We start from the raw sequence: 27,338 nt of genomic DNA, 5'->3' as shown, positions 1-27,338 counted from the left end.
GTGATCTTCATTGCAATAAAAAAAATAAAATTATATATATATCATCATAAACTTAAGCAGCTCTAATTAATTAAATTTTATTAATTAAAATGTAATTTCCTTTAACAAGGGAATCAGAAACCTAACATATCCCTTCATGAATGGGACAAAACATAAGCTAAAAGGAAAATATTAATGCTTCCTAGCTAGCTATATATCAACTAGCATACACTTTCTGGATAAGAGCAATGATCTCATGACTCATTATAATTTGATTTGTCAATAATGATTAAATCAAAAAGCATGCAATTAAGTTCTCAATAAAGAACAAATATATTGTCCAAGAAGCACAAGAAAGAAATTAATTAAGGTAGATAGAACATTCTAAAAATGCTAGCTTCTTTTTTTTTTTTGAAAAAAAAAAAAGAAAATTCAAAGAAAGAATCCAATGTAATTGTCTCCATAGAGAGTCCTTTTTGCATAGGACAATTAGTGAGAGGTCATGTCTATATCTAGTGTCCCTCCATTACCAGAGCTTTGCCATGTTTGCATCCAAACATCTTCACTGTCATTTTTGTAATCTTCTAAACCCAACTTTTCCTATTCTTATCTAAGCATCTATCAAAACCATGCCTTATCATAGCTATTAAACTTTAATCATTTGTTTTTAGGATTGGTTCTTTTCAATGGGAGCAGTACATTAATTTCTATTTTATATATAATTAATAACAGTTTTCTGATAAGAATATATTAACATGATATAACCTCTAATATTAATGCAGCAATAAGATTCATTGTGTTCTAAGAGAAAAATTCAAGTTAAATTCTTGTAGAATGCATTATTGAGAGGGATAGTTACAAATTCTGAAAAAAAATAATTTTCTATAGGCTGTAAAATAGACATAAAAGATATTTTGATGTAAAAAAATTTAGGTTCAATTCTTGGAGAATGCATTATTGAAAGAGACAGTCACAAACTCTGAAAGAATTAGTCTTCTATAGACTATAAAATAGACGTAAAAGATGCTTTGATATATATATATATATATATATATATATATATATATATATTAATGCAGAGTAATCTACAAAATATGACATTATAATTCTGGAAAAAATTATATGACTTATAATTATTGATAAAACATAGGGATGGAAATGTAATATAATTACCCTTAATTTCTTTTATTTGTTAATTCAATTTAAAAAAGTTAAATTCTAGTGATCATCACTTGCTAACTAATTAAGTCTAATGTAACACATTCTAGATTGAATTTATTTATTAATAATCTATACTAAATTATTTCTGTCTCTATACATTCCTTTGTATGATATTCCTTGAAACAGAAGTGAGCTATATTTTTAATTGACATTTTCTGTTTATTTTAATAACATCAAGTGAAGTGTGCAGTGAGGTAAACAAACCTTATAAGTTAATCACATTGCAAGTGCTGAATCTTTTGAATAAATTATATTATTGGAACATCATCCAATACCAATCAAAAGCCACTGAAAAAATTAGGTAATAGCTCATTTCAGCCATATAATAATAGAAATATTCTCTCTCTCTCTCTCTCTCTCCCTAAGTCAATGATCTCTCACACATCATTCCACCTAAATGAATGTTTTCATATTTCAATATGGATGACTTAAGAAAAATAGTAGATTATCAATGTCAAATTCACTAATTAATAAATTAGCAATGAAAACTATATACATTTCTCCTTATTCTCACCACTAATTAATCATAATTAACAATTAATAATATTATTTCTTCAAACTTAATTTAGTTTATCATATTCTAGAATTAGATATTTTTATTTTGTATAGTTGAGAATTGAGCGGTTAGATTTTTTTTTTTTTTGAATAAAAATATCAATATTCATTATTGATAGCAATGAATTTACATGATCTAAATCCGTTACTAGTGAAAAACCTACAAAACTCCAAGCCCATCCCCAAATTAAGAAACCAACCTACAACATTCGAGTAACAAACTCCATTCAACAACCCGGCAAACAGAGAAGAACACCCTTCACCATCACCGCTGCTGTAGGTATTATTGATGCTGTAAAACAAACACACAGGGAAGGCAAAGAGTAACTCAGTCAAACGGAAGCACAGGCAGGCTAAAAGCTAGTCCAGAACTAAACAAAAGTTGCCCAAACACTATCAACACCATGGTACAAACGGCTTGAGAAGTAGGAACAATACGAAATTGATGAGCCATGACCATGCAAATGCTGGAAAAATCAGGATTAGCTTGGTAACGCTTAACCTTCTCACTTTCATGTAGCCAAAGAGAGTAGAACCAAATGAATAAATGAGCATTGGTGTTGTATATTTTGTTAGGATATTGTAGCTCTCCAATGCTAGGTACCATAGATACTTATCAGCTCTTCTTCTATTATCAAAGGGATTATATATTTATAATTATCTCCAAATCAAAATAGCAAGGATTTGTATTTTTAGAGCTAATTTGACCGGAGGTTATTGATTTCACATATATATAATACAATAACCCTTTTGCAAGTTCAAGTTGAAGATTAAGAAAAAAAAAACTTTAAAAATTGTTGAGTTAAAAAAATGGAAGCATCTGTACAAATTCTCCCAAAATCTTCAATTTAATGAGTTGAAAAATTGAAATCGAGTTTTAAAATTTTAAAAATCTATAAAAACTTTACTTCCTTTAACAAATTTTTATTCTCAAATAAATTTATTATTTTAAAAATTCATACTTTTGCCTTCAAAAACTTTCTCCACATATAGCATTGGGGTTTTAGTGACTTGTTCAACCTACTTAGTGGAATTATAGGACAACTAACAAAGGAAATTAAGTTGACAAATGAATCTCTGTTGATGCATATCTAATCCCACTTACATTAAGGTCAAACACTCTCAGAGCAAAAATTAATTTGTCCAACTCCTTAGGTGGCCCACATATAAACCAAGATTCCAAGTCACATACATAATCATTCTCATCAAATTTTCCATTGCTTTCACCCTTCTATATGTATATATATAATATACCTTCCTGAAAAGGCTTCCTCTAGAACTATCCAACAAACTTCTTTTGCATCTCTAGCAATCTCCTTCTTCTTGTATTCTTCTTCTCAAGTTTTTACACACATATATGGAGGACTCTATGAGAAAACTTGTCTCATCCTCTTGTAATGAGAGAACTTGCTTTGTTGGTGATGATTATATTGATGATGGTGAAGATGATCATAGTTTTGATGAAGATAGTGGTTGGACTATGTACCTTGATGATTTCTTTGCCAAAAACAACAACAACAAGAAGCAGAGCAGCATTAATGGTGAAAATAGTTGTTTCCCTTATGATAATGAAACTACTTCTTCTCTAGTCTCGGATGCTGCTTCTTTGGTTATGAAGAAGAACAATTCTGTTGATAATGATAACGATAAACAAGAAGCAGCTGCAGCTATTGACAGCAGATTTAGTTACAGTAGGTTGAGTTTCAAGAAGAGAAAAACCAAAGGACCTTTGATTGCTGATGATGCTTTGGAGGACACTGCTAGTTCTCCTGTCAATAGTCCCAAGGTCACAAATTATTTTTATATTCATTTTTTTTTTTGCTTTTAATTAAGTATAATCTTTAGTTAACCCCTTTAGTTTATGCACAGGTTTATGATCTGATGATGATGAACCAGTTAAACAAGAGCACAAAACAGAGACAAAACATGGACATTTCATCACCATCACTGCAGGTAATTAAAATTACACAAGTTCATTAATTACTGATAAATATTTTTTTTATTAATTACATTTCATGATCTTGGTCTTTCATCTCTAACCTAATAACTAACAGCAAGTGAGGGTGATTGTGAATTAGGAAAAAGGAAGAGGCTCCACAAGGCAGATAGAAGATAAAAGTGAGGATTTGAGTTATATTGGGAGAGAAAGTGACAGCACAGAACTGAGGAAAAGGGGTCTTTGTTTAGTTCCTTTGTCTATGGTAGTGAATTATTTTGGTTGATTTTTAATTAGATTTTATCTCTTTCTCTATCTGTGTCTCTCCATCTATATATCCATGGATGGAACACTACGTGTGGCATTGCAATTGGCATGCAGAAATATTTGTATCGATGGGATCAAGACCCATCAAAATCTGCAGCAGCATTTTAAATATGAATGTACATTTCATACAAAATTGTTTCTAATGATCCCTGTTGCTTTGTTAGGGTTAATTAATTTATTTTTAGTATGAGATTGGAGGAGAGAGACTCAAACTGGCTGCTGATTGACTAATATAGCTTCAACTATTGGATTAAATCAGATTATAGATAGCAGAGAAATTCATATATTATATAAAATATGGACAGAAATTAAATGTTAGAATCGTTCACCTTAAGTGCAAGATTATCACCCATTTTCCAACTTGAGTAGATAGCTAGCTTTCTTAACGTGCATATACATCTCTCTCTTAATTTCAACTTTCTGGTTCATCATCACTTGTGAATATTTGATTAGTTTTGGCTAATTTTCTTCTATAAATGATGTTCCTTTTCAACGATAAACCTAATTCGCAGCCCCACTTAATCTTCCAAAGCCATAAACTAATCTTTTTTCAAACATACATATTTTAAAAATAATAATAATAATAATAATTAAATTAATCCCAACTCAATCAATTAAACAATATATTTTATGATAATAAAATATATAATCACCTTTTATATATTATATTAAATTTATCTTTTCAATTCAATCAAAAATAAACTGTGAAACTAATAAAAATAAAAATTTATAAAAAAAACATTTACTTTTAGTGCTTTTTGTAATTAATTTCTTTTTATATTATTTTTATGTCATAAAATATAGTTTTATTTTATTTATTTATGGTGGTTGTTGATAAAATAATATTTATTTTATTAGAAACAAAATTACTATACAATTTCCCCTAACATTTGTAAAGTAATAGGCCTAAAATTCAAGCCCACTTTCCAAATGGTCAATCATCCACTTGCCTTTTGAAATGAGAAATCAAATTATTAGTTATATTTTTCTTTGGTTAGTTATATTGTTTAAAATTTCATGGTTGCATTAATTAATTATTTGCTAATTAAAGAGAGGAATATACCAACTTCATATATGAAAATAAAATTATATTTATGATAATTATCTCAACTCAAACACATATTTATTATTTTTTTGCTGAAATTTATCCACCACAAATTTAAAACTCGCATATTAAATATATGAGTTTCACGTGATTATATCTTAAATCTATGATTGATCAAATTTAGAAAAAAAATTTTCTATATAAAGATATATAAGAACTTTCACTTAAAAAAATAACTACTTACTAAATAATATATTTTTTAAATGAAAAAATTTGTGTGCGTATATTCATTTTTTATAAAAAAAATTTCTCTAAAAATAGATGCAACATTAAATTAAAAAGGCACCACTAAACTCAAATAATTTCAAGGGTCAGAATTGCTTTTGTCACTCGGAGTAATTAATATTCCAAACCCGCAAGAGACCCTATGTGCAGACTGCCGACACTCCACCACCTTCGTCATCCTCTTATTTAATGTCAACCCCAACAATCTTGTTACCAAATTAATAAGGAACACAATGAACAAAATGCAAAGCAAAATTAATGATGGAAAATTATTGTTTTGTTTGAGCAGCTAAAAATCTAAACAAAATCCCAAGTCCCCATATGCCATCCCTAAAGGAAACAATTTGTTTGATAATGTAACTTTATTAGGCTGAAAAGGAAATAATATTTATAAGAATTTTGAACATGCAATTGGTCCATCTTGCACATGCTAAAAGGCATACAATACACACATTATGTTTGATCCAGGCAGCAATAATCCATCCTCAAATTTTTATCAGAGAAGAAAAGGTGTCATTGCCTGCCAATTTGGGGTGCTGTGCTATCAACTAGTGGCCACCAGCACAAACCAGTCCAATCAAAGTCATTTCCATTTATTCATAAAATCCTCAAGAAATTCACCAAGGGATCTCCTCTGTACCTACTTCTTGGATTGGATTGTGTTGTGGTGGCTCATATGATGCCTTTAAAAATCTTCATGCTTGCTTGGCCTGTCTACTTCATGTTTGAAATCTAAATGCATATGCCTACCATGCAATTTATAGACATTTCTGTTTCCCTTATTTGTATCTATATATCTTTATTAATTATTATTTAGTTCATTTTAATTGTATGGATTAATTTTAATCCAATCAGGGTCATTTCTAAAGAAGTTGCCAAATCACGCTAACCCCACCTCTTGGCATTGCTTGGTCTCAGCAACTCCATATATCAGTGGCCGGTGACGGCATATTTGTCTCCAATGCGCCACTAAAAAGATTATAATTTTCAATTATATGGGTGATTTTCTTTTTCATTTATATTTGGATTTGCACCCTCGTGTACTCATCAAATTGTTAGTTTACTTTTATATTGATTGACTTCAACTAACTTGATATGCACTAATTAGTTTTCTTAATTTATAGTGGACTAAACTTATGAGTTAAATATTTAAATTAAAGGCAAATTAGCCACTCACTGTATTTATAACATACTTAATTTTGTATGTTTTCAGTTTATTTTTCAATATTATCTTTTGTTCCTTCTCATTACCACATTGTTAGTATTCATTAATTGATATAGTTTTCGTCAAATACATTTGACTTTGATTCATGCATCTATGGCACAGGAAAAAAGAAGAGGGGATAAGAGTCGGAGAAGCAAAATTCGTTGCTCGCAATGCGCATCCGGGGAATCGAACCCCGGTCAGTACCGTGGGAGGGTACTATGATGCCACTACACCAGATGCGCTTTGTTATTGATGGTGTCTGATTTCATTTCTTGCTGCTTACGATTCTCCCCATATTTCAGAAAGGGCAATGAAACTGAAAAATGTCCTCAACAACACACAGGTTCTCAATTTTAAATTTTTCTTTATGAATAATTGTTGTCTATAAATATCAAACATAAGTACTAATTTGATTATTTATTTAGCATAATGCTCCTGATATCTATCAAAAAGTGTATATTAATATGGATAAGATTGGAGTCCAAATTTATTTTTCTGTTGGTTTTTAATTTTGTCATTTTTTTAATTTCTTTTATCATTATCAAAACATTGTCCTTTTTATACTACAATTGGAATTTGAGATTTATATTTGCTTTGCATCTTAAAACTCACTTATATTAAGCACTGCTTATAGGTATTAATGCTCCTTAAATCTTCGATGAAAAAGATAAAATTACACTTCCAGAGAATATCAACTGATTCGAGTTTACTTCTGATTAACAGTTTGGAGTTTCTCAAGCAATCCCATTTTTTCAGTTGTTTAGGGTAAAACTTACCCTACACTAGAGTACGGCTATATGGGCGCACCCAAACACAGGCCAACGACATAATTACCAATAAAACGACATGCTCGTTTTGGCCTGGTTATATGTGTCGTCCAGAACCGTCCATAGTGCTTTCTAAAAGCGTGGAGTGCTGGAGTTCATTTTTCTCATTGATAAGCCTAATACGACACAAAATTTCACCCATGTCAGGAATCAAAAGAAGAATTACCCGAGTTTTAGTGAAACATGGCATTAGCGCTCTTTCATTATTACTATTGTTTATATTTTCCAATTTGAACATTTTTAATGAACAAGAAAGTTTTTTATTCCATTGGTATTTGAAGACTTCAGGTACACAGATCTACTTCTTCTCTGGAAGCTTCTCTAACAACTCTGGTATCACCTCAAAAAGATCACCAACGAGCCCATAATCAGCTACCTGCACCCAAAAGGTCTATCCATTCAGGAAAATAATGAATTGCTTATAAAATATGAACGTTTACATTTGAAAATAATTGAGTTGGTTTCCGCTTAAAAGGTACCCTGCTTACTTTAGAGAAAAAAAAAAAAAAAGGCTTGAATTTTGGCTTTCAAAACAAATTATATGATGAATCTCAATTTCAGCACCGAAAACTGTGTAAATTTAAAATAGCCTCGAATTATGCTCTACATACAAGGACTACTTTCATCTGCAAGTTGCACTTATCAAGTGCAATACTGTTTATGAAAGCAAGTAAAATGATAACCATCAATCTATTATGATCTGTTATGTACAATGAGAAAAATATTAAGATCTCTTGGAGCCTTAATTAAACACCAGGTTTGTTTTCAACTATGAAATCTGCAGCTTAAGGTATTTCTAGACCTTTACCTAGGCTTTCCCCTTTTTTTCCCCCTTATCATTTGGCGCAACAGAAAGGAGGTTGGGAGGTTGCGGCCACAATGATTATCTATCAGTCAGAGCACCATTTGGCATAGATTTAAATTACTGCCAGACATAATAGTCAAAGTGCAAATCTTTTTTGGAATTGCAAATGCAAATTGCATTAAACGTAGATATTTGCAAGAAATCTGACTATAATTCAAATAAATGGAACAACCGTGTAAGGATAAATGGATTAATTACAATTATGTAGATTTTGGATGGGATATTTGCGTGCCTGTCTTCATGATACCTAATAGGCAGAAGAATTTAGGGAGGCTCTAAATCCTTTGCAGCCATGACAGCCATTACCCTTGTGCTTTTCATTTAGACAGTACATCTGGGGTTTAGTGTCACAAAATCCTCAAATCCCATTACATAGTGGCTATTAAATTCTTGTAAAATAGATAGAAAACTTTTATTGCATGAAGCTGGAGACTTAGCTACCAAACAAACGAATCAATATTGTTATAAAACTGGCAACGTCTAAGAGAGAGAGAGACATCACCTGGAATATAGGTGCATCTGAATCTTTATTTACAGCAACAATGACCCTGGAATCTCTCATGCCAGCTATGTGTTGAATGGCTCCAGAAACACCAAAAGCCATATATAATTCTGGTGCAACAATTTTTCCAGTCTGACCAACCTGGCAAGAAAGGCAGTTACAATCAGACCAGGATAATAAAATAGAAATGAACCGTGGGAATAGCGCAAGTTGCCAATTATAATATGGGCTACACAAGTGACCCCATAAAATCATCGAAATATATTTCAAAGGCTCTTCAGGTTGCCACTGGAATGTGCAAAGATGCATTTTTTTTCACTTTGGCCAGCAGAAGAATATATCAAGAAACTTCATGTAGGCATGATCGTAGCAATCCAGAATGTCTTTAAACTACACTACCATTATTATATAAGCAAGCACTGGCAGCAGGAAATAATTCATACTGCTTAAACATTCTGAACCAACTAAATGAATTCTTAAAATTCGGCCTTATATTGAAGTTATATGATATGCTTAAGTTGGAAAGAAGCACCCAGAACTATAAATGTTACCTGGAGGTCATTTGGAACAAATCCGGCATCAACAGCAGCACGGGTAGCACCAACTAAGATAAACAGAAAAAGAAGTGAATATTTACAAGGTCATCATGAAGAAGAAAACATCATGTCATATTTTGCACATAAAAGAGTAAACAAGGCCATCATGAAACATTAAAAGTAGAAAACATAGGACAAATGCGCAGACAAATAATTGTAAGAAATGGAAAGGATATCTCCAGAAGCTACCAGCTGCGCTAAGCTTTTCTGCAAGCTTCTCGATCATTTTGAAGTTCTCAGCACTTTTCAATCCCCGACCACCTGTGACCACTATTCGTGCACTTCCAAGGTCAGGGCGCTCAGTGTCCTGAGATGTATGCTGTACATATCTAGACTTACCAACAGAATCTACAACATAATTGTGAACAACTATGAGGTATGCTTTCTCAGCCAAATAAAACAAATATGTAAGAATTACCCACAAAAACAATCAAATAGCATGGAAGTATTTGCAATAACTATAAAATGGACTATAAGCCTTATCATAAGACAAAGACTAGCAACAAAATTATTGGATAAAGATAAACAGACCTTCAAAAAAGGTTGAGAGGTCAACCTGGGAAATAGGAGCTTCATTAGATTTTGAATTAGCTGAGACAGCAGGTACTGGAAAAGATGTTGATCTAATGGTCAACATACAAGGACTAGTGCCAGTGTATCGCACAGTGCAAAGTGCATTTCCAGCATAAATTGGTCTGCCACATAAACAAAAGGCCTTATTTTGTGACCATAGGATTTTAGCTTGCAGATATTCTCATTAGCATATCATGATAGCAGATGCCAATGAACATTTTTAAGTTGCAAGTACTACAAAAGTAAGACCTATTTTAGGTTCTTGGGGATATTTTCTTCTCTCTCTCTCTCTCTCTCTCTCTCTCTCTCTCTGTGACCAAGAAGCTGTACATTACAGTGACAGCTTAATCTCTTGATACATGCCATTTCAGCATACATGTATAGTAAGTCAGTGACACCGGCAAGCATTGCATCGTAAACTAAGGCCATGAAACACTTAGACAAGAGAATATAATTTCCTATTTTCCTTTACATTTGATATATAAATAAACAGGTGAAAACTTGGATGCTTCTGATAAGAAGGTTGAGACAGCTCTATGTTGCCTCAAAAAAGCTATTAAGTTACTGACATTAATGTTGAAGAGTATGGCTGAATAGGAATTGACATTTGTTTATACATTTTAGCACCAGTCCATTGCAAGATTGACCAAAACTCAAAATTGAAATAAAGAAACTTTCATCAACTAGAAACCATAACCAGCAAGTGTAATTCCTTTTTCACAATTTCTTGCCTGTTGTAGTATAACATACTAGTCATGTTAGATAATAACACCAACATTGTTCAGACTCAAACCTTAACATATTAAAGTAAATGTTGCTTTCCTACACATAGGCTACATGGGAATCAACTTTTAACTATGAAAAGTCAAACTTCTTTTACCAGTTCTGTAGAGTATAGGTTCTATTCAAGTACATACTAGAAAGAAGAAACCAGGAGTTGATTTTAAGCAGCTCAAACAACTAAAGACATAAAAGTCAACAATGATGTTAATGAGATGCTTTAGGTCTGCTTAATACTTGAAAGTTGTAATGTCTTGAGAAATTCAACTAAGTCACACAATCAAAATTTGAAACAGGAAAAACACGGTCAAAGAAACGAAGAACATTAAGACAATAAAAAGTGACTGTTAAGAAAGCACCATAAATACCTGATAAATAGACTAGAACCAGAAAGAGCAATGACATCAGTAATTGGAGAAACATCTAAAAGGGCAGCTGCACGTGGCAGTATGTTTTTGCCAAATGAATTCGCAGCAGCAATTATGTGAGAGTAACCACCTTTCTGCTGAACCAAATGGACCAACCCAGCCCAGGGTTCTGCTAGAGAATGAGTAAATTTATCTGAATCGGCAACAAGTACCTACAAAACACATCAGACTCAGTGATCAACTTTAAATTCTGACCTCAAAATCCATGCACAATAACACCCTAGAATTTTGATGAGAACCAGACTCCCGATGTTTAATTTTGGGCACTAGAAAACATTTTTGAAAAACATTGATAATATAAAAAAATCTTGATAATCCAAACAACAAGATAGGAAAATTTGCAATATATGAATACATAATTAAGAAATATATGCAATTATTGTAAACTGAAAACAATAAAAATATAAAAAGAAAAATAAATGAGCAGTATGCCTGTGAAATTGAGGAATGGCATGAGGCAGCATGAGCAGCAGCTTCTTGAAGGGACGGACCTGATCCAGCTAGTAGAACAGAAATGGAATTGCCATCTTCCAAAGCCCTTGCAGCCTCTATTGCACTCACAGATGAACCCTTTACAGCACCACCTTCATGCTCGGCCACAACCAATGTGCTCGCCTACGTATTAACAAAATAATTAATATATTTCTCAAAATAATTAATTCACCACTAACAATGCTTAAATCCTTCTGATTACACTCAAGAAAATCGATGAACTGGATTCGCTAGAAGAAAAGGTAAATAAATAAATAAACGAATTGAGCATGGAGCTAAGATTGAAGACATTGGCTTCGTTTTCTGTGTTAGGTTTGGGTTACACAAATGAAAAGAGACGAGTGAGAGAGATCTTACTGATCTTGAAGTGAAGATTAAAGAGGAAAATTGAGGGAGAGTGGTGGTTTTGAAAGCTCTAAGAATTGCCATTTTCTTCCGTTATCGAACTTTTTTTTCTCTCTGTGGATTTCTAAACGGACATAATATTGAAGACGGTCAAACGCGTAGCGTTTTATGAAGATGCTTAAACGATGTCGCTTTTGTGGGCCAATCATTGGTTACAACTTTGAACGGTTCGTTTAACGTGGAGTAATGAATTAGGATTCTGGGATTTTTTATAATATATATATTATTTAAAATTTTTTAATATATAAATTTTTATTAACTTTTCATGTGTAATATAATATTGTAATAATATATTATCGTAAAGATGAAAAATAATTCAATTACATAATAAAAATTATAAAGAAAATATTATCATCATAAAATATTAAAATTATCATAAAGTTGAAATTAAACAGAAAATCAATAATAGCTAATTATACAAAAAACATTAAAATTTAATTTAGTAATTAATTACTTATTTAATTTTTTTTCAACTCTTTATATACACTCATGATTTTTTTTTTATATTTGTTCTATTAATTTTCATATATAACATAATATTACTATAACATGCTAATTTTTAATAAATATTTAAATTTAGTAATATCATAAAACTTTTAAAATAAAATATTTCAAATTAAAAAAAATACCAAACATTTAAATGATAATAAATTGTTTTCCTATTTGATTATCCCATACTAATTTTAATAAGTATATAGAAAAAAATTTTTGCCTTATTGATTAATGGGAAATTCATTTCTTATTATAATCCTCTCCTAACTTAATAAATGTACCAAATGATATAAATTTGTCCTTATTTTGAAATGCTTAGACTAAGACTGTAGCTAGAGTAACATCCTAATTTTTTTTATTTTTTTTAAGTGACATGGCTAAATTAGTTTATTGCTGAAGGAGTATGCATGGCTATGTATATAGATTAAGATTTAATCTAAAGATCTTAAAATCTCTTTTTTTTTTTAACTTTCTTTGATTTTAATTGTTGATTTAATTTAATTAATTTTTTAAAATTTTTTTATAAAATTTCATTTAAATTTAATTAAAAAAACTTAATTAAATGAAAATTAAATGCAAGTAGAATTAAAAATTTTAAATTTATGTAAATTTTAAAGTTAGAAAATAATAAAATATATATATTTATAAATAATATAATTTTTATTTTAATTAATTATTGTTTATAAAATTTTATATCTCATTAAAGTTAAGTATGAGTAGGAATAAAAATTTTAAATTTATATAAACTTTGTAATTAAGAATATTAAAATTATATAAAAATTAAAATTAATTTAAATAATAAAAATATAATTATAATTAATTTAAAGAATTAAACCAATGTTCTTCCATCCTACATTTATATAAAATATAAATATAACTTATGTTAAATTAATATTATTGAAATGTAAAATAATTAATAAATATATATATTATATAATTTATTTTATTATTAAAATAAATATATAATTATTTAGATTTATATGCTTTTATATATATATATATATATATATATATATATATATATATATATGTGTGTGTGTGCGCGCGCACGCGCGAAGTCTGTAAATACTCTTCTTCGAATATAATTACGTAATGCAATGGGTATAACTATTATATCTATTTAACGATAAAAAAACATTGTTCCTGAGTTTTCACAAAATATTTTTCATCTTTCCTAAGAAAACAAATGTTTTTCCTCTCTTTATTGTAAAAAAAAAAAAAAGAAGCATAAATTTACTCACCTTTTTTACCATTATTATTATTATTATTTAAAAGAAAAATCTTATAATTTTACATTTTTAGGGTTATTTTGTTGAATAATATCGGCTATCAATTTTTTTTTTAAGTTTTATCAAACAATTAATTAAGCTTTTTAAATACTGATTAGCTACACCCTTTAATCTTATCCATTCTTGCATGTGTAGCAAAATGACTGCATTATTATTTTTTATTTTAATTTAAAAACATATTTAATTCTAAATTTTAAAATTTTATATAATAATTCATTAAATTATAAATTTAGACTTTTTAATTTTACCAAAAAAAAAAACAAAATAAATGTTTGCAATTGTATTTTTAAGTAATGTTTCATCATTTTGGATCTATTTATTTAAAATTAAATTTAACATATTTTTATCCAAAAAAAAAAATTGATAATCTCCTCTCTCGTTACCTTTGCCATTCACAATTCATAAATTTAAAATTTTCTCTCACCCAAAACTTGAGAAATAAATTACACATTATTTAAAAAAAAAAAAACCTTTTATTTAAAAGAAGTTACACCGGCCATGGTTAAGATATATGGGAAAGCGTTAAAAATTTGTTTGATATTGAGTTTTAAGATTAAAAAATAAAAATATTATTATAATTTTAAATACGGGAAAAAAATAATACTATGAAAATTATTATTATATTATTTTAAATATTTTTAAAATTTAAATATATAATATGCACAAATCTTAATACTAGATGATGTTGTTGTCAAAATCAAATCGGATTGATTACTTCGATCATTTTAATTGGGAATTGCACCAGTGACTAATATGATTTTCATATAAAATCATTGATTTATGTTAAATTAGGATTGGCCTGATCAATCCAATTGAGCAAACGGCGAATTGGTAATCTAACATTTGGTGACAATGAGACTTGAACTCTAGTGGCATGTTAAACAATATTAGTTATTTTAGTAGATATTAATTATTTTAATAAGTATTAATTATCTTACTAACTTGTTAATTATAAAATATTAATTATTAGTGATTAATTATTTATACAGTGATATAAAATAATATGATATAAGCGTTTAATAAAATAATTATTGAATTAGCAGTTAAATATAAAAATGATAGTATCATATTTTTTACTTTAGTTAGAGCACACTTCCTTTATTTTCTAAAAAAATTATGAGAAGTAACTTTTTATAAATAATTTCTCAATGTCTCAAAACAATTTAAATATAACGTTAAAAAAATTAGAAATCTAATGTCACATTTAATAAAAATTTGTGTCATAAGGTGTACTCAATTTATTCGAATTTGCCCACAAATGTATCATAAATAGTACCTTGAGATGGATGTAAATCCAAACAAATTACTTATGCTCTAAAAACAGAGATCTGTGTCAGTTGTAAGAGATGTGGATCTGACTGTTTAATAGATTTATTGAGTATTCGAATTTATTTATGGTATGAAATAAGCCGAAGTATGGGTCTAACTTATTGATACTTTCTAGAAAACTCAACTTAAATACATTTAATTTTTCATTTATTGATATAAACTCGTATTTTAAAAAAATATATTATATTTTCAAGTATGATTTTTTTCGAGAGATAATGTTTTAATTATAGTAAAAATACTATATATTACTTTAAAAGCGATTACTTAACATTGCCCTAAATCTCACGAAAGTATTTCAAAACTTATTACATTTGAATTGAAAAAGAAAATTATGGAACTAAATTATAAATCAAATACATTTTCTTCACGTATATATTAGAATACATGTAATAAATACAACTAAACTTCAATTTACGACTATTAATCAAATTAAGTTTTATATACATACACACACGCGAACTTTTCATCCTAAAAGTATAGAAAGTCTTGCTATGAATTTTTTTTTTTTTCAAAAATGTTGATTTGAATATTCGTTAAGTATCACCCTAGTAAAAAATGTGTTTTTGTAAATGTTGAAAGTAATTGAGCTTTTTTGCACATGAGATTTAAAAGCAACTTAGTGTTTTTATCTTTGATATGATAAAGATCACCTACAAAATGTAAGTAGATTGTAACAATTAGGGTGGCTACTATATTATGAATTATTTATCCTATTTCATCAAGTATGGGCATGCCTTCTTCATCAATTTTGATTTACCTTAAGATTTTTATTTATTATTGGGGAGTGACACACACACACATATATATAGATATTAAAAGAAATTGAGAACATTCATATCAATTTTAATTAGGTCATTAAACTATTATTAATTAAAAAAAATATTCTTTAATTATAAAAATTTTTAACGTTTTTATTTAAAATATTAAAATTTTAAAATGTTAGCAATAAATTTTGGCTAAATAAATTGACAATTGCTCTTAAATCAGTGACCTTAATAGCTATATTTTTTTTTTAATGGCAATAAGTTATTATATGCTTATAATAATAATAATAATAATAATAATAATAATAATAATAATAATAATAATAATAATAATTTATTTTTACTAAAATCATTTTAAAATAATAAAAATAAAAAAATATTAAACTAATTAAAATTTATTAAATATATAAAAGGGAGAGAAAAAACTTTTAAGTTTTAATTTTTCTTCAAAATAAATATGAATATTAATTTTACTTATTTTTAAATTAAAAATTAAGAAACGTGATAATGCGTGATAATTATATATAATAATTATATATTATAGCTGTTTAGAAAAAATAAAAACAATTTAATGTTGACTTTTTTAAAAAATAAAAATTAATAGATAGGCATTACCTTTAAATAATTAGACATATTTAAAAAAAATTAATCATTAATTTCACACAAAATTTAAATTTTCCTAGTGTTTGTTCTAATTTGAAGTAGATATTTTAAAAAAAATTAAATTTTTAGCTATGGCAATAATTAGATAGTCATGATAATATTCATTGAATTTTGAAATTAAACGTCTTTGTTTTTCAAATAATCAATAATTAAATATTAAAAATATTTCATTGAACGGTTTTAATTTTCTTTTAAAGTGAATATGCGTTTTGATTTTAATGCAATATTTTTCAAATTAAAAATTTGGAAACCTAATAATAAATGATAATTATATATAATAATTAATATTTTTTTCATTTTTTAGATTTAGAAAATCAAATTAATTAAGGATTATATTTAGAAAAATTAAATTATATAATAATTATATATTACAACTGTTTAAAAAATATAAAAAAATTGTCATAAATAAATTTAACTAAACTTTGTAACTTGACATAAATGTGATAGATATAAAATTATATCTCCTCTTAAATTTGTTTTATAAAAATATTGACAATTTCTTCATCAGGAAGCGAAAATAAAACATATATAAAATTAATATATGTGTTTGTCAGGTATGATTAATAAATTAGTTTAATTAATTATTAATTTTTCTTATTTCTAATAAAATTAAACTTTTCAGATAATAATAATAATAATAATAATAATAATAATAATAATAATAATATTAAAATGTACTGATTAAATAATTTGCAACTCTTATAAACATAATTAAGAAATTAATAATTTAATTATAATTTAAATAAAATAATTAATTAATAAAAATAGAGAGAAATTAATGAAATTATTTAGCATATATATATAATTTATTTTTTTTAAATAACAATAAACAATATAACATAATTAATATTAATCAAGGTAATAATATTAAATATTTATTAATTATACTATAAAATATAAAAAAATAAAAATTAAATATTAAAATAAATTTCTTATATACTATAGTTATGAAAATAAAATTTTATTTATTTTTTCATAATTTATTTTATATATATATATATAATTAAAAATATATCTTTTATTAAAGTGTATTAAAATAAGATAAATAAAATAAAATAACTCTATCGTAAATTAAAATTTATTAAACATATAAAAAGGAAAGAGATAGTAAAATATTTAATTCTATGTAATTATTTTTATAATACAATTTTAATGTCACGACCCAACCTATGGGCCGGACCGGCACTAGGACCTGGGCTAGCTTAAAGCCCCCGAGGCCCGTAGTAAGCCTAACTGTTCATTAACCCAACTCTAAGGCCCATTTGGGCCCAATATCAAGAAAACAAACGGACAGAGTCCGGCCATAAAATGGACTTTCCAACGGGGAGTTTTTGACTCACCCGACCTGTAAACACAATATATAGTCATTTGGGGAGCTCAGCTCACCCTCCACATACTCATTAACATAAAATAAATGGGAGCTCAGCTCCCTCATCCAATCCATCAAACATGCATAGCATATTTAGTTTACAGGTCCAACATGATAACAATATTACAGACCATAATCAAATAATTTCTGCTAACACATGCGGAAATTCTAGGAGTAATTAAAATTACACAAATATTGATAAACAACCTGCGAGGTAGAAAAGCGAGTTAACCTGCAACAAAATATCCTCCGTGGCTGTAAAAATTTTTGAACAGTAGTGTGCGTTCGACTCAGAGAGTAAAATATCAATCTTAACTATAATCTCTATAACTATCTGAAACTAATGCAACCTGTAGAGTGAAATGCAACATTAACATCATATTCACATCATAGCATCAAAAAGGTAATTTGGAGCACTCACGCACCCTGTAGCATCAATCATAATATATTGGGTGATCCCTATCTGACTCTCTTAAATCCAACTTCAGTGCCGAAGAACTCAAGCCGGACTTTCGATTAATACCAAATCGGTGTCCCATCGAAGAACTCAAGCAGTGTCTACCCCGAAGGACCGGGTCCCAGCTAAGAACTCAAGACGTGTCTACCCGTCCTATCCATAGTCCACACCACATCACACGCACTCCAACTCACGCTGCTGCTCCAAATTACCACAACAACATCATGGCACTTTAACATTTATCAATGCATCATAAATCGTGCCTAGAGTTTAACTACATAAATATATGCATATAAGTGATGCATGGGCATGTTGAACATATAATAATATCGAAATTACAATTAAAATTAATATTTTACTCACAGACTTGGATCAATCACGTGTGGTGGGCGGAGAAGAAGGTCATCCGCTCACCTGACAATTATATTACAATTATTTAATACAAATGACCCAATACAAATCAAGAAAAGACCCAATACGTCCTAAGTCGTGCCGAAAATCCGGCAAACTCTCCCCTATACCTAGGACCTACCCAACCTGCTAAAGGCCTCAAAACACACTTCTATATCCACAATCCATATATCCACAACTCAATCACATCACACAGCCCCTCCTGGGCCCATCAAATCAATCATTCATCACAATATGTAAAATTTCAATTTAGTCCTTATAATTGATCATTTTTGCAAAAACTGCTCAAATAAGCTCTAAAAATTATAAAACTCTGCCCCGCGGTCCTTAGAAATATTACTAAGCTATTGCAAAAAGAATCGTAATTTTCTAAGCTACCACGAATATTTTATGGATTTTTAATCCTATTTAAGCACTAGAAAATTACGAAAAAGCAAGGTTCGGGTTTACCTTTGCCGATTCTGACTTCGGGAACGCGCTCGGGATGCCTGACAATGGTGGGGTAGCCAAAACCTCGATCCAATTCGGAGACTTTTCCGGTAGCTGGTCTGTCTGGCCGGAAATTCACAGATCCGGACAACTGTCGAATTTCCGCGAATTGAGGATACCTACACGAAGCCCAATAATAATATATAAAAAATCAGGGGTGTTACATTCTTCCCCCCTTACAGAAAATTCGTCCTCGAATTTTACACAAGGCAGAATAAAGTACATGATTACACATTGAACAGATAAGGGTACTTGCTACGCATGTCCCGTTCTGACTCCCAGGTGCACTCTTTCACTGACTGGCTCCTCCACAAAACCTTAACCATAGGGATCTGTTTTGATTTTAGCTGTCTCACTTGGTAGTCCACTATGGCTACAGGTTGCTCCTCAAATGTCAAGTTCTCCTTTAGTTCTATTACATCCGACTGTAGTACATGAGAAGGATCGGGAATGTATTTCCTGAGCATGGAGATGTGAAACACGGGATGAACGTGAGAAAGGTTGGGTGGTAGCTCCAACCGGTAGGCAACTGCTCCAACTCTATCAGTAACCTCAAAAGGTCCAATATACCGAGCTGCCAACTTGCCCTTCTTTCCAAATCTCACGACTCCCTTCATTGGAGAAACCTTCAGGAATACATAGTCGCCCACTGCAAACTCCACATCCCTGCATGCAGGGTGCATAACTCTTACGCCTCTTGAAAGTTTTTGCTCGTTCCCTGATTAAAGGAACTATCTCTGAAGTGTTCTGCACTAGATCTACATCATGCACCTTCGCTTCCCCCATTTCCGTCCAACACAGAGGAGACCTACACTTTCTTCCATATAGTGCCTCATAGGGTGGCATCCCTATGCTGGAGTGATAACTGTTGTTGTAGGAAAACTCCACCAAAGCTAGCTGCTCATCCCATTGACCTCCAAAATCCAAAACACTCATGCGAAGCATGTCTTCGATGTTTGGATTGTCCTTCAATTTGTCCGTCTGCGAGGGTGGAAAGCCGTCTTGAAGTTCAATCGTGTGCCAAGTGCCTCCTGCAACTTTCTCCAAAACCGAGAAGTGAATCAGGCCCTCTGTCGGATATTATGGAAGCCAAACTCCATGCAATCGACTATTTCTCGAATGTAGAGCCGGCATACTGTGCCACGAGTAGGTAGTCTTCTGAGCAAAAAGTGAGCCGATTTGGTCGACGGTCTACAATTACCCATATCGAGTCATATCCTCGCGTGGTACGAGGCAACCCAGTCACAAAATCCATAGTGATCATTTCTCACTTCCATTCTGGGATAGGGAGCTCTTGCAGCTTCCCTGACGGTCTCTGGTGTTCAAACTTCACCTTCTGACAAGTCAAGCACTTGGACACAAAGTCTGCTATGTCTCTCTTCATGCCATTCCACCAAAGAGCTATCTTTCACATCATGATACATTTTGGTGGAACCTGGGTGGACACTGTAAAGTGTGTAGTGTGCCTCTCGCATGATTTCATTCCTGAGGTTGTCCACATCGGGCACACATATCCTAGAACCATGCACTAGGGCGCCATCATTGGCAAATCCAAACTCACCACCTTCACCTTGCTGTACTCTTTCTATGATCTTCATCAATTGTTGGTCTCTGTGCAGGGAAACTCTAACTCTGTCCCTCAAGTCTGGCCTCACTGAAAAGTGAGCCAACAATACCCCATCATCTGAAAGATCTAGGATTAAACCTTGATCCATTAACTCATGTACTTCCTGAATCAACGGTCTCTTCTCTGCTGAAATGTGCGCCAATCGCGTAAGATTTCCTGCTCAAAGCATCTGCTACAACATTGGCCTTCCCAGGGTGGTACTGGATGGTGCAATCATAGTCTTTCAGAAGCTCCATCCATCTCCTCTGTCTCAAGTTTAAATTCCTCTGTTGGAAGATGTACTTTAAACTCTTATGGTCGGTGTATATCTCGCACACTTCACCATACAGATAGTGTCTCAGTTTTCAGTGCAAAGACTACAGCCGCCATTTCCAAATCATGGGTGGGGTAGTTCTGCTCATGCCTCTTCAGCTGCCTTGAAGCATAAGCCACTACCTTTCCATTCTGCATCAAAACACACCCAAGGCCAACTCTGGAGGCGTCACAATACACGGTGTATCCTTCACCACTCACAGGTAGTGCCAACACAGGGGCAGTGGTTAGACACTCCTTATCCTCATCATTATAACTGACTCTATCGAGCTCTCTTCCTGTCCTTTGCATCTTATCCACTTCCCTTTTCCTATTTTTGGTATTGTTGGTATCTTTTCAACCTGCTGTACTTATTCCTTAATTTTAGTCCTATCTCATCCTTACACCTTTTCCTTCAAAGATGTCTATCCCATCATCAACTTTAACTTTCTTTTTATTTCTTAGTCTTATCTTGATTACTAGTTTCATTACTTCAAGAATTCTAACCCTATGATTTACTCCTACCAGCACATTCTTCACCTTATGTAACACTTATAATTACCCATAGAAAATTTTTCTTGTATCACCTTTTTTCCAACTTAACTATCAGAACATTATCATTCCCTACCAGCCTTAGTAGGAAATTGCTTATCCTGGATGAATATGAGCCCCATAAACTATAAGTTCCATCTGAACTAACACATTTGTAGGATATATGTGTGTTTCCTTAATTCCAAATAAGATACTTCACGTGTTCATTCTCCTTAATATAATCATATATACTGCCCATAGCTTTCTAAACTTCAACCTCAAATTACCCATCAGCAACAATTTCATCTATTGAAACTCATCCATAAATAGTACTTCATCTAGCTCATAGTTTTAAACAGTCGCAAGCCTTAGTAGCTAACTCAATTTAACTCCTGTCATTACTCTGATCGTCCTTTCATACTTAACACTAGGTATGCACTTCTTGTCATTCTCATATCAGAAATTGTATATGAATTGGTGCCTATCAAAATCTCAAATAACTAGGTCTCCTTGCCTCGATCTCTGCTCCTTATATAACGCTCTGAATCAAAAACACGAGCTAAACTTGAAAAGAAAGGAAAATATCCTCTATATTCAACTACGCCCGATTGTCCATATAATAACGTTTAACCTATGTTTCTTAGTCTTTCTCTTCAAATTTCATCATATCCTAGCACAATTGTGCTCTACCTATAAGGTATCATCTGCATGAACCCTTTACTGTACCATCGTCCTTCCTGACATAATATTTTATAATTTATTAACTTTACTTATACTCGACCTATGATTCATATCCATCATCGTTTATATTGTGCCCTTAACCCTTGTTGAATCCTGAAAGATTTCTCTCGCTAATAGATTCTTTCAACACTAATTCCACCCTTATCTATGGTCATTAATTTGATCCTTAAACTTTCTAGTGATTTATAACCACCCAGGCTTGTCACTTTTCGTTCTACCCCTACTATTATCCATCGTTATTGCTTCACTACAAAGTGATTACATTGATCACACTAACAATGTTTGCCTGAGATTCATAACGAACCTCTAACTACCTTATCACTATCTCAAAAGTCTAAACTAAGCATATGTATCATTATCTATCATTCTTTTCCTATCATCATACCTATTTGATCCCTTAGATTGACCTTTAATCAACTTACTACTTACTAACTTCGTTTTCTCTACCTAATTAGGTAGTCCACAATACCATCGCATACCTTCTAGCATTTACTCATTATTATTGTATTCCATACCTCCATCACTATTCTTGCTAATATGGTCCCATTTTGGGTTCTCCATCCTTGTCATTCACCTTGCCAAGAATAACACTTAGCCTACCCTATATCTTAACTTTGTTCCTTCTATTATGCGCCATTCAGATTGTCCTTTCATTTATTTCTTTTGTCTTACCCAAAATAGAACTTAACTATTCTATTCCTGGTTCCATTCTTCTTCCTAACATGACAGCTGTACCTGCTAACTATATCTTTCAGAGTCTCTACCGCGTTATCACATATCTGTGCTACTCAGATTTGGTCCTTTGACCACTCTAGCTAGTACTTCCACTAGCATTTAGATTATATTGTATCTGCAATCACTTGTCCAAACTTTCATTCTGTACTTTCTCTATCCATTGGCCTTCTATAATTTATCTTTGCTAATTTATTACTCTTAACACTATTATAATTAGATTATACTATTGTTTTGAATAATATGAATTCAAAAAGGAACTCAGGAAGTTACAGTCATACTTTTATCGTATGATTTCTATTCTTATCCTTTAGCTTACATAATACCTTTACTACCTCGAGAACTGATTCTGCAGTAATTTTATTTATTTGTTATTATTATTATTTTCCATGTTTACTCAATTAGCCAAAACTTAAGATTCCGGGCACCCAAACCCGTCATCCAATTTAAAGAATTTACATCCATCGTGATCTGATTTTATATGATTCCTATAATGGAACTTGTATCCTCTCCAGGATACCCGAGCCAACTACTCTCTACCACACTCTACAGTCCCATCTGGGGCACTATTTTATGGGTCACCATTATTAGTAATAACTTTCGGTCCCTTCTGAAAAGATAGGACTAAACCCTAACTTGCTGCAACAAAGGTACTACATTTACCACCTTGCCCAAAACCATGTCAATCTAATGTCTCTCTTATCATATCATAGCTCTGTAAATCATATATTCATAGTTTCGACATTCTCTAGGTAGTAGGGTTGTACTTTATTCCATACTGATACACACAAGGTATACTATTCTCACTAAGCTCTAAGCAAAATGTTTGTCATCGCAAAACCATCCAAAATTCCATACCAAGACTAGATGGTCTCACTCTATAGGTGTCACCTTTACTTTGCAACTCTTCAGTAACTCTAGCTCATGCTAGGTAATCTGGTCCTTGACTCTAGTTACCACCCAACTGTGAACTTCGATATTCTAGCTCTAGATCCCTAACCAGGAGTTCCCAACTCCTTTGCAGATATAGAACTGCTCGCATTATCGTACCAAAACAGTAGACCGCTGCAACATCCTCATCATAAGCACTACAGGAAGTACGCAGCTCTACACAATAATCTCATGTCGATCGTAATCTGCGACTACAGAGCAGATATCGAGAACATTGTATAGTTACTACGATACGTCTTGACAGACTAGGTCTCTTAATCTCTTATCTCTCTTGAATCTTCTATTATCATAAACTTATTCTGACGGGGTCATCCACTGATGACTGCCTGCAGTGGTATGGCAACTGTACTTTCAAGGCTCACGTTTATGTACTCGTGCCTTGCACGAAATGGGCACACCATTTAAACCCATACAGACAGAAACATAGCATTTCTTGGAGTACGTATCCTCATGATGGACCTCACATGTCTACTAACTCTATTTCACATTTCTGTGTACTCCACGAAAATCAAGACACTAACTGAGGTAATCTTATATTTCCCGAGGTATAACGTAGAATCTAGAAACAAAGAATTACAGGAAAAGACGAAACAGAATCCTATACTCCGCATGTGACTCCTAGTAGACTCTTCCCAACACTTAGATAATTTTTCCCTATGAATCTGGAGCCTAAGCTCTGATACCACATTTGTCACGACCCAACCTATGGGCCGGACCGGCACTAGGACCTGGGCCAGCTTAAAGCCCCCGAGGCCCGTAGTAAGCCTAACTGTTCATTAACCCAACTCTAAGGCCCATTTGGGCCCAATATCAAGAAAACAAACGGACAGAGTCCGGCCATAAAATGGACTTTCCAACGGGGAGTTTTTGACTCACCCGACCTGTAAACACAATATATAGTCATTTGGGAGCTCACCACCCTCCACATACTCATTAACATAAAATAAATGGGAGCTCAGCTCCCTCATCCAATCCATCAAACATGCATAGCATATTTAGTTTACAGGTCCAACATGATAACAATATTACAGACCATAATCAAATAATTTCTGCTAACACATGCGGAAATTCTAGGAGTAATTAAAATTACACAAATATTGATAAACAACCTGCGAGGTAGAAAAGCAGGTTAACCCAGAACAAAATATCCTCCTGTGGCTGTAAAAATTTTTGAACAGAGTGAGCGTTCACTCGAGAGTAAAATATCAATCTTAACTATAATCTCTATAACTATCTGAAACTAATGCAATCCTGTAGAGTGAAATGCAACATTTACATCATATTCACATCATAGCATCAAAAAGGTAATTTGGAGCACTCACGCACCCTGTAGCATCAATCATAATATATTGGGAGCTGATCCCCTATACAGCTCTCTTAAATCCAACCTGGTGCCAGCGAAGAACTCAAGCCGGACTTTCGCTTAATACCAAATCGGGGTCCCAGCGAAGAACTCAAGCCGTGTCTACCCCGAAGGACCGGGTCCCAGCGAAGAACTCAAGCCGTGTCTACCCGTCCTATCCATAGTCCACACCACATCACACGCACGCCAACGCACGCACACTGCTCCAAATTACCACAACAACATCATGGCACTTTAACATTTATCAATGCATCATAAATCGTGCCTAGAGTTTAACTACATAAATATATGCATATAAGTGATGCATGGGCATGTTGAACATATAATAATATCGAAATTACAATTAAAATTAATATTTTACTCACAGACTTGACGGCAATCACTGTGGCGGCTGGGCAGAGGAAGAAGGCTGTCCCGGCTCACCTGACAATTATATTACAATTATTTAATACAAATGACCCAATACAAATCAAGAAAAGACCCAATACGTCCTAAGTCGTGCCGAAAATCCGGCAAACTCTCCCCTATACCTAGGACCTACCCAACCTGCTAAAGGCCTCAAAACACACTTCTATATCCACAATCCATATATCCACAACTCAATCACATCACACAGCCCCTCCTGGGCCCATCAAATCAATCATTCATCACAATATGTAAAATTTCAATTTAGTCCTTATAATTGATCATTTTTGCAAAAACTGCTCAAATAAGCTCTAAAAATTATAAAACTCTGCCCCGCGGTCCTTAGAAATATTACTAAGCTATTGCAAAAAGAATCGTAATTTTCTAAGCTACCACGAATATTTTATGGATTTTTAATCCTATTTAAGCACTAGAAAATTACGAAAAAGCAAGGTTCGGGTTTACCTTTGCCGATTCTGACTTCGGGAACACGCTCGGGATGCCTGACAATGGTGGGGTAGCCAAAACCTCAATCCAATTCGGAGACTTTTCCTAGAGTCCATGCCTAGGAAATTTACAGATCCGGACAACTGTCGAATTTCCGCGAATTGAGGATACCTACACGAAGCCCAATAATAATATATAAAAAATCAAGGGTGTTACATTTAAGATATATAATTCTTAAATTTTTATAATTAAATGAAATAATTAAAAATTTAAAATTATTAAATAAAAAATTATAAAATTATTGAAATATTTGTAATTTTTAATTAGTTAGTCATGAAAATTATAGTAATAATGGTAATAAAAAAATATTTAAAAAAAATAAAAAATAAAATTAAATACTTAATTATAAAATATAATAATTTTAATATGTTAAATGTTATGTGATAAAACTAAGAGAAAATATATTCATAAGATAAATTTTTTTCTTAAAATGTCATGTGTCAACACTGAAAGAAAATCCGATTGATATATATATATATATATATATAGAGGTAAATAGTTATAGGTAGATTGACATATCTTTTCAAAATTAATTTTTTAAATTAATTTAAATTATATTATATTAATAAAAAATAATTAACAACTATTAATATGTGCCAAGTTCAAAGAGACATCTTCTCGAAAAAAAAAAAAATCGAAGAGACGTAAAGGCATATTCATTTTATCCATTTGTTATTTTGAATAATTAATATTAATAATTAATCTTATTAATTTATTACCTTAAATTTTTTTTAATTTTATAATCTTTTATATTATAAAAAGGTATATAAATTTGTTTCTATTTATTATTTTATAAAAATTCAATATATCAAAATTATTTTTCTACTGATATAAATAAATTTATTATAATAGAATTTTTATTCCAAACATTTTTTAATTATTAAATGGTAACTAATTTAATATT

At 31.2% G+C, this 27,338-nt stretch overlaps 2 protein-coding genes and 1 non-coding gene across 3 annotated transcripts; 1 reads left to right on the top strand and 2 right to left on the bottom strand.

The window, feature by feature from the left end:
* Positions 1–3,010: 3,010 nt before the first annotated feature.
* LOC110668813 (vascular-related unknown protein 4-like) lies at positions 3,011–4,208 on the top strand. The gene is made up of 3 exons (XM_021830196.2): positions 3,011–3,541; positions 3,625–3,708; positions 3,834–4,208. Exons 1-3 carry the CDS (start codon positions 3,113–3,115, stop codon positions 3,975–3,977), a joined length of 657 nt encoding a protein of 218 aa, XP_021685888.2. The 5' UTR covers positions 3,011–3,112; the 3' UTR covers positions 3,978–4,208.
* A 2,518-nt stretch (positions 4,209–6,726) lies between these two features.
* Positions 6,727–6,797, bottom strand: TRNAG-CCC (transfer RNA glycine (anticodon CCC)). Its single transcript has one exon. It is a non-coding gene; the product is annotated as a tRNA-Gly (tRNA).
* Positions 6,798–7,553: 756 nt separating this feature from the next.
* On the bottom strand, positions 7,554–12,113 carry LOC110668777 (electron transfer flavoprotein subunit alpha, mitochondrial). The gene is made up of 8 exons (XM_021830150.2): positions 11,976–12,113; positions 11,559–11,741; positions 11,067–11,278; positions 9,877–10,040; positions 9,535–9,693; positions 9,301–9,353; positions 8,750–8,890; positions 7,554–7,758 (listed from the first exon to the last, which is right to left on the bottom strand). Exons 1-8 carry the CDS (start codon positions 12,045–12,047, stop codon positions 7,681–7,683), a joined length of 1,062 nt encoding a protein of 353 aa, XP_021685842.2. The 5' UTR covers positions 12,048–12,113; the 3' UTR covers positions 7,554–7,680.
* Positions 12,114–27,338: the final 15,225 nt, after the last annotated feature.

Source organism: Hevea brasiliensis, chromosome 15, assembly GCF_030052815.1.
Source record: "Hevea brasiliensis isolate MT/VB/25A 57/8 chromosome 15, ASM3005281v1, whole genome shotgun sequence".
Classification (NCBI taxonomy): domain Eukaryota; kingdom Viridiplantae; phylum Streptophyta; class Magnoliopsida; order Malpighiales; family Euphorbiaceae; genus Hevea; species Hevea brasiliensis.
The sequence above is the reverse complement of the archived record's forward strand: the minus strand, read 5'-3'. Positions and strand labels throughout refer to the sequence as shown.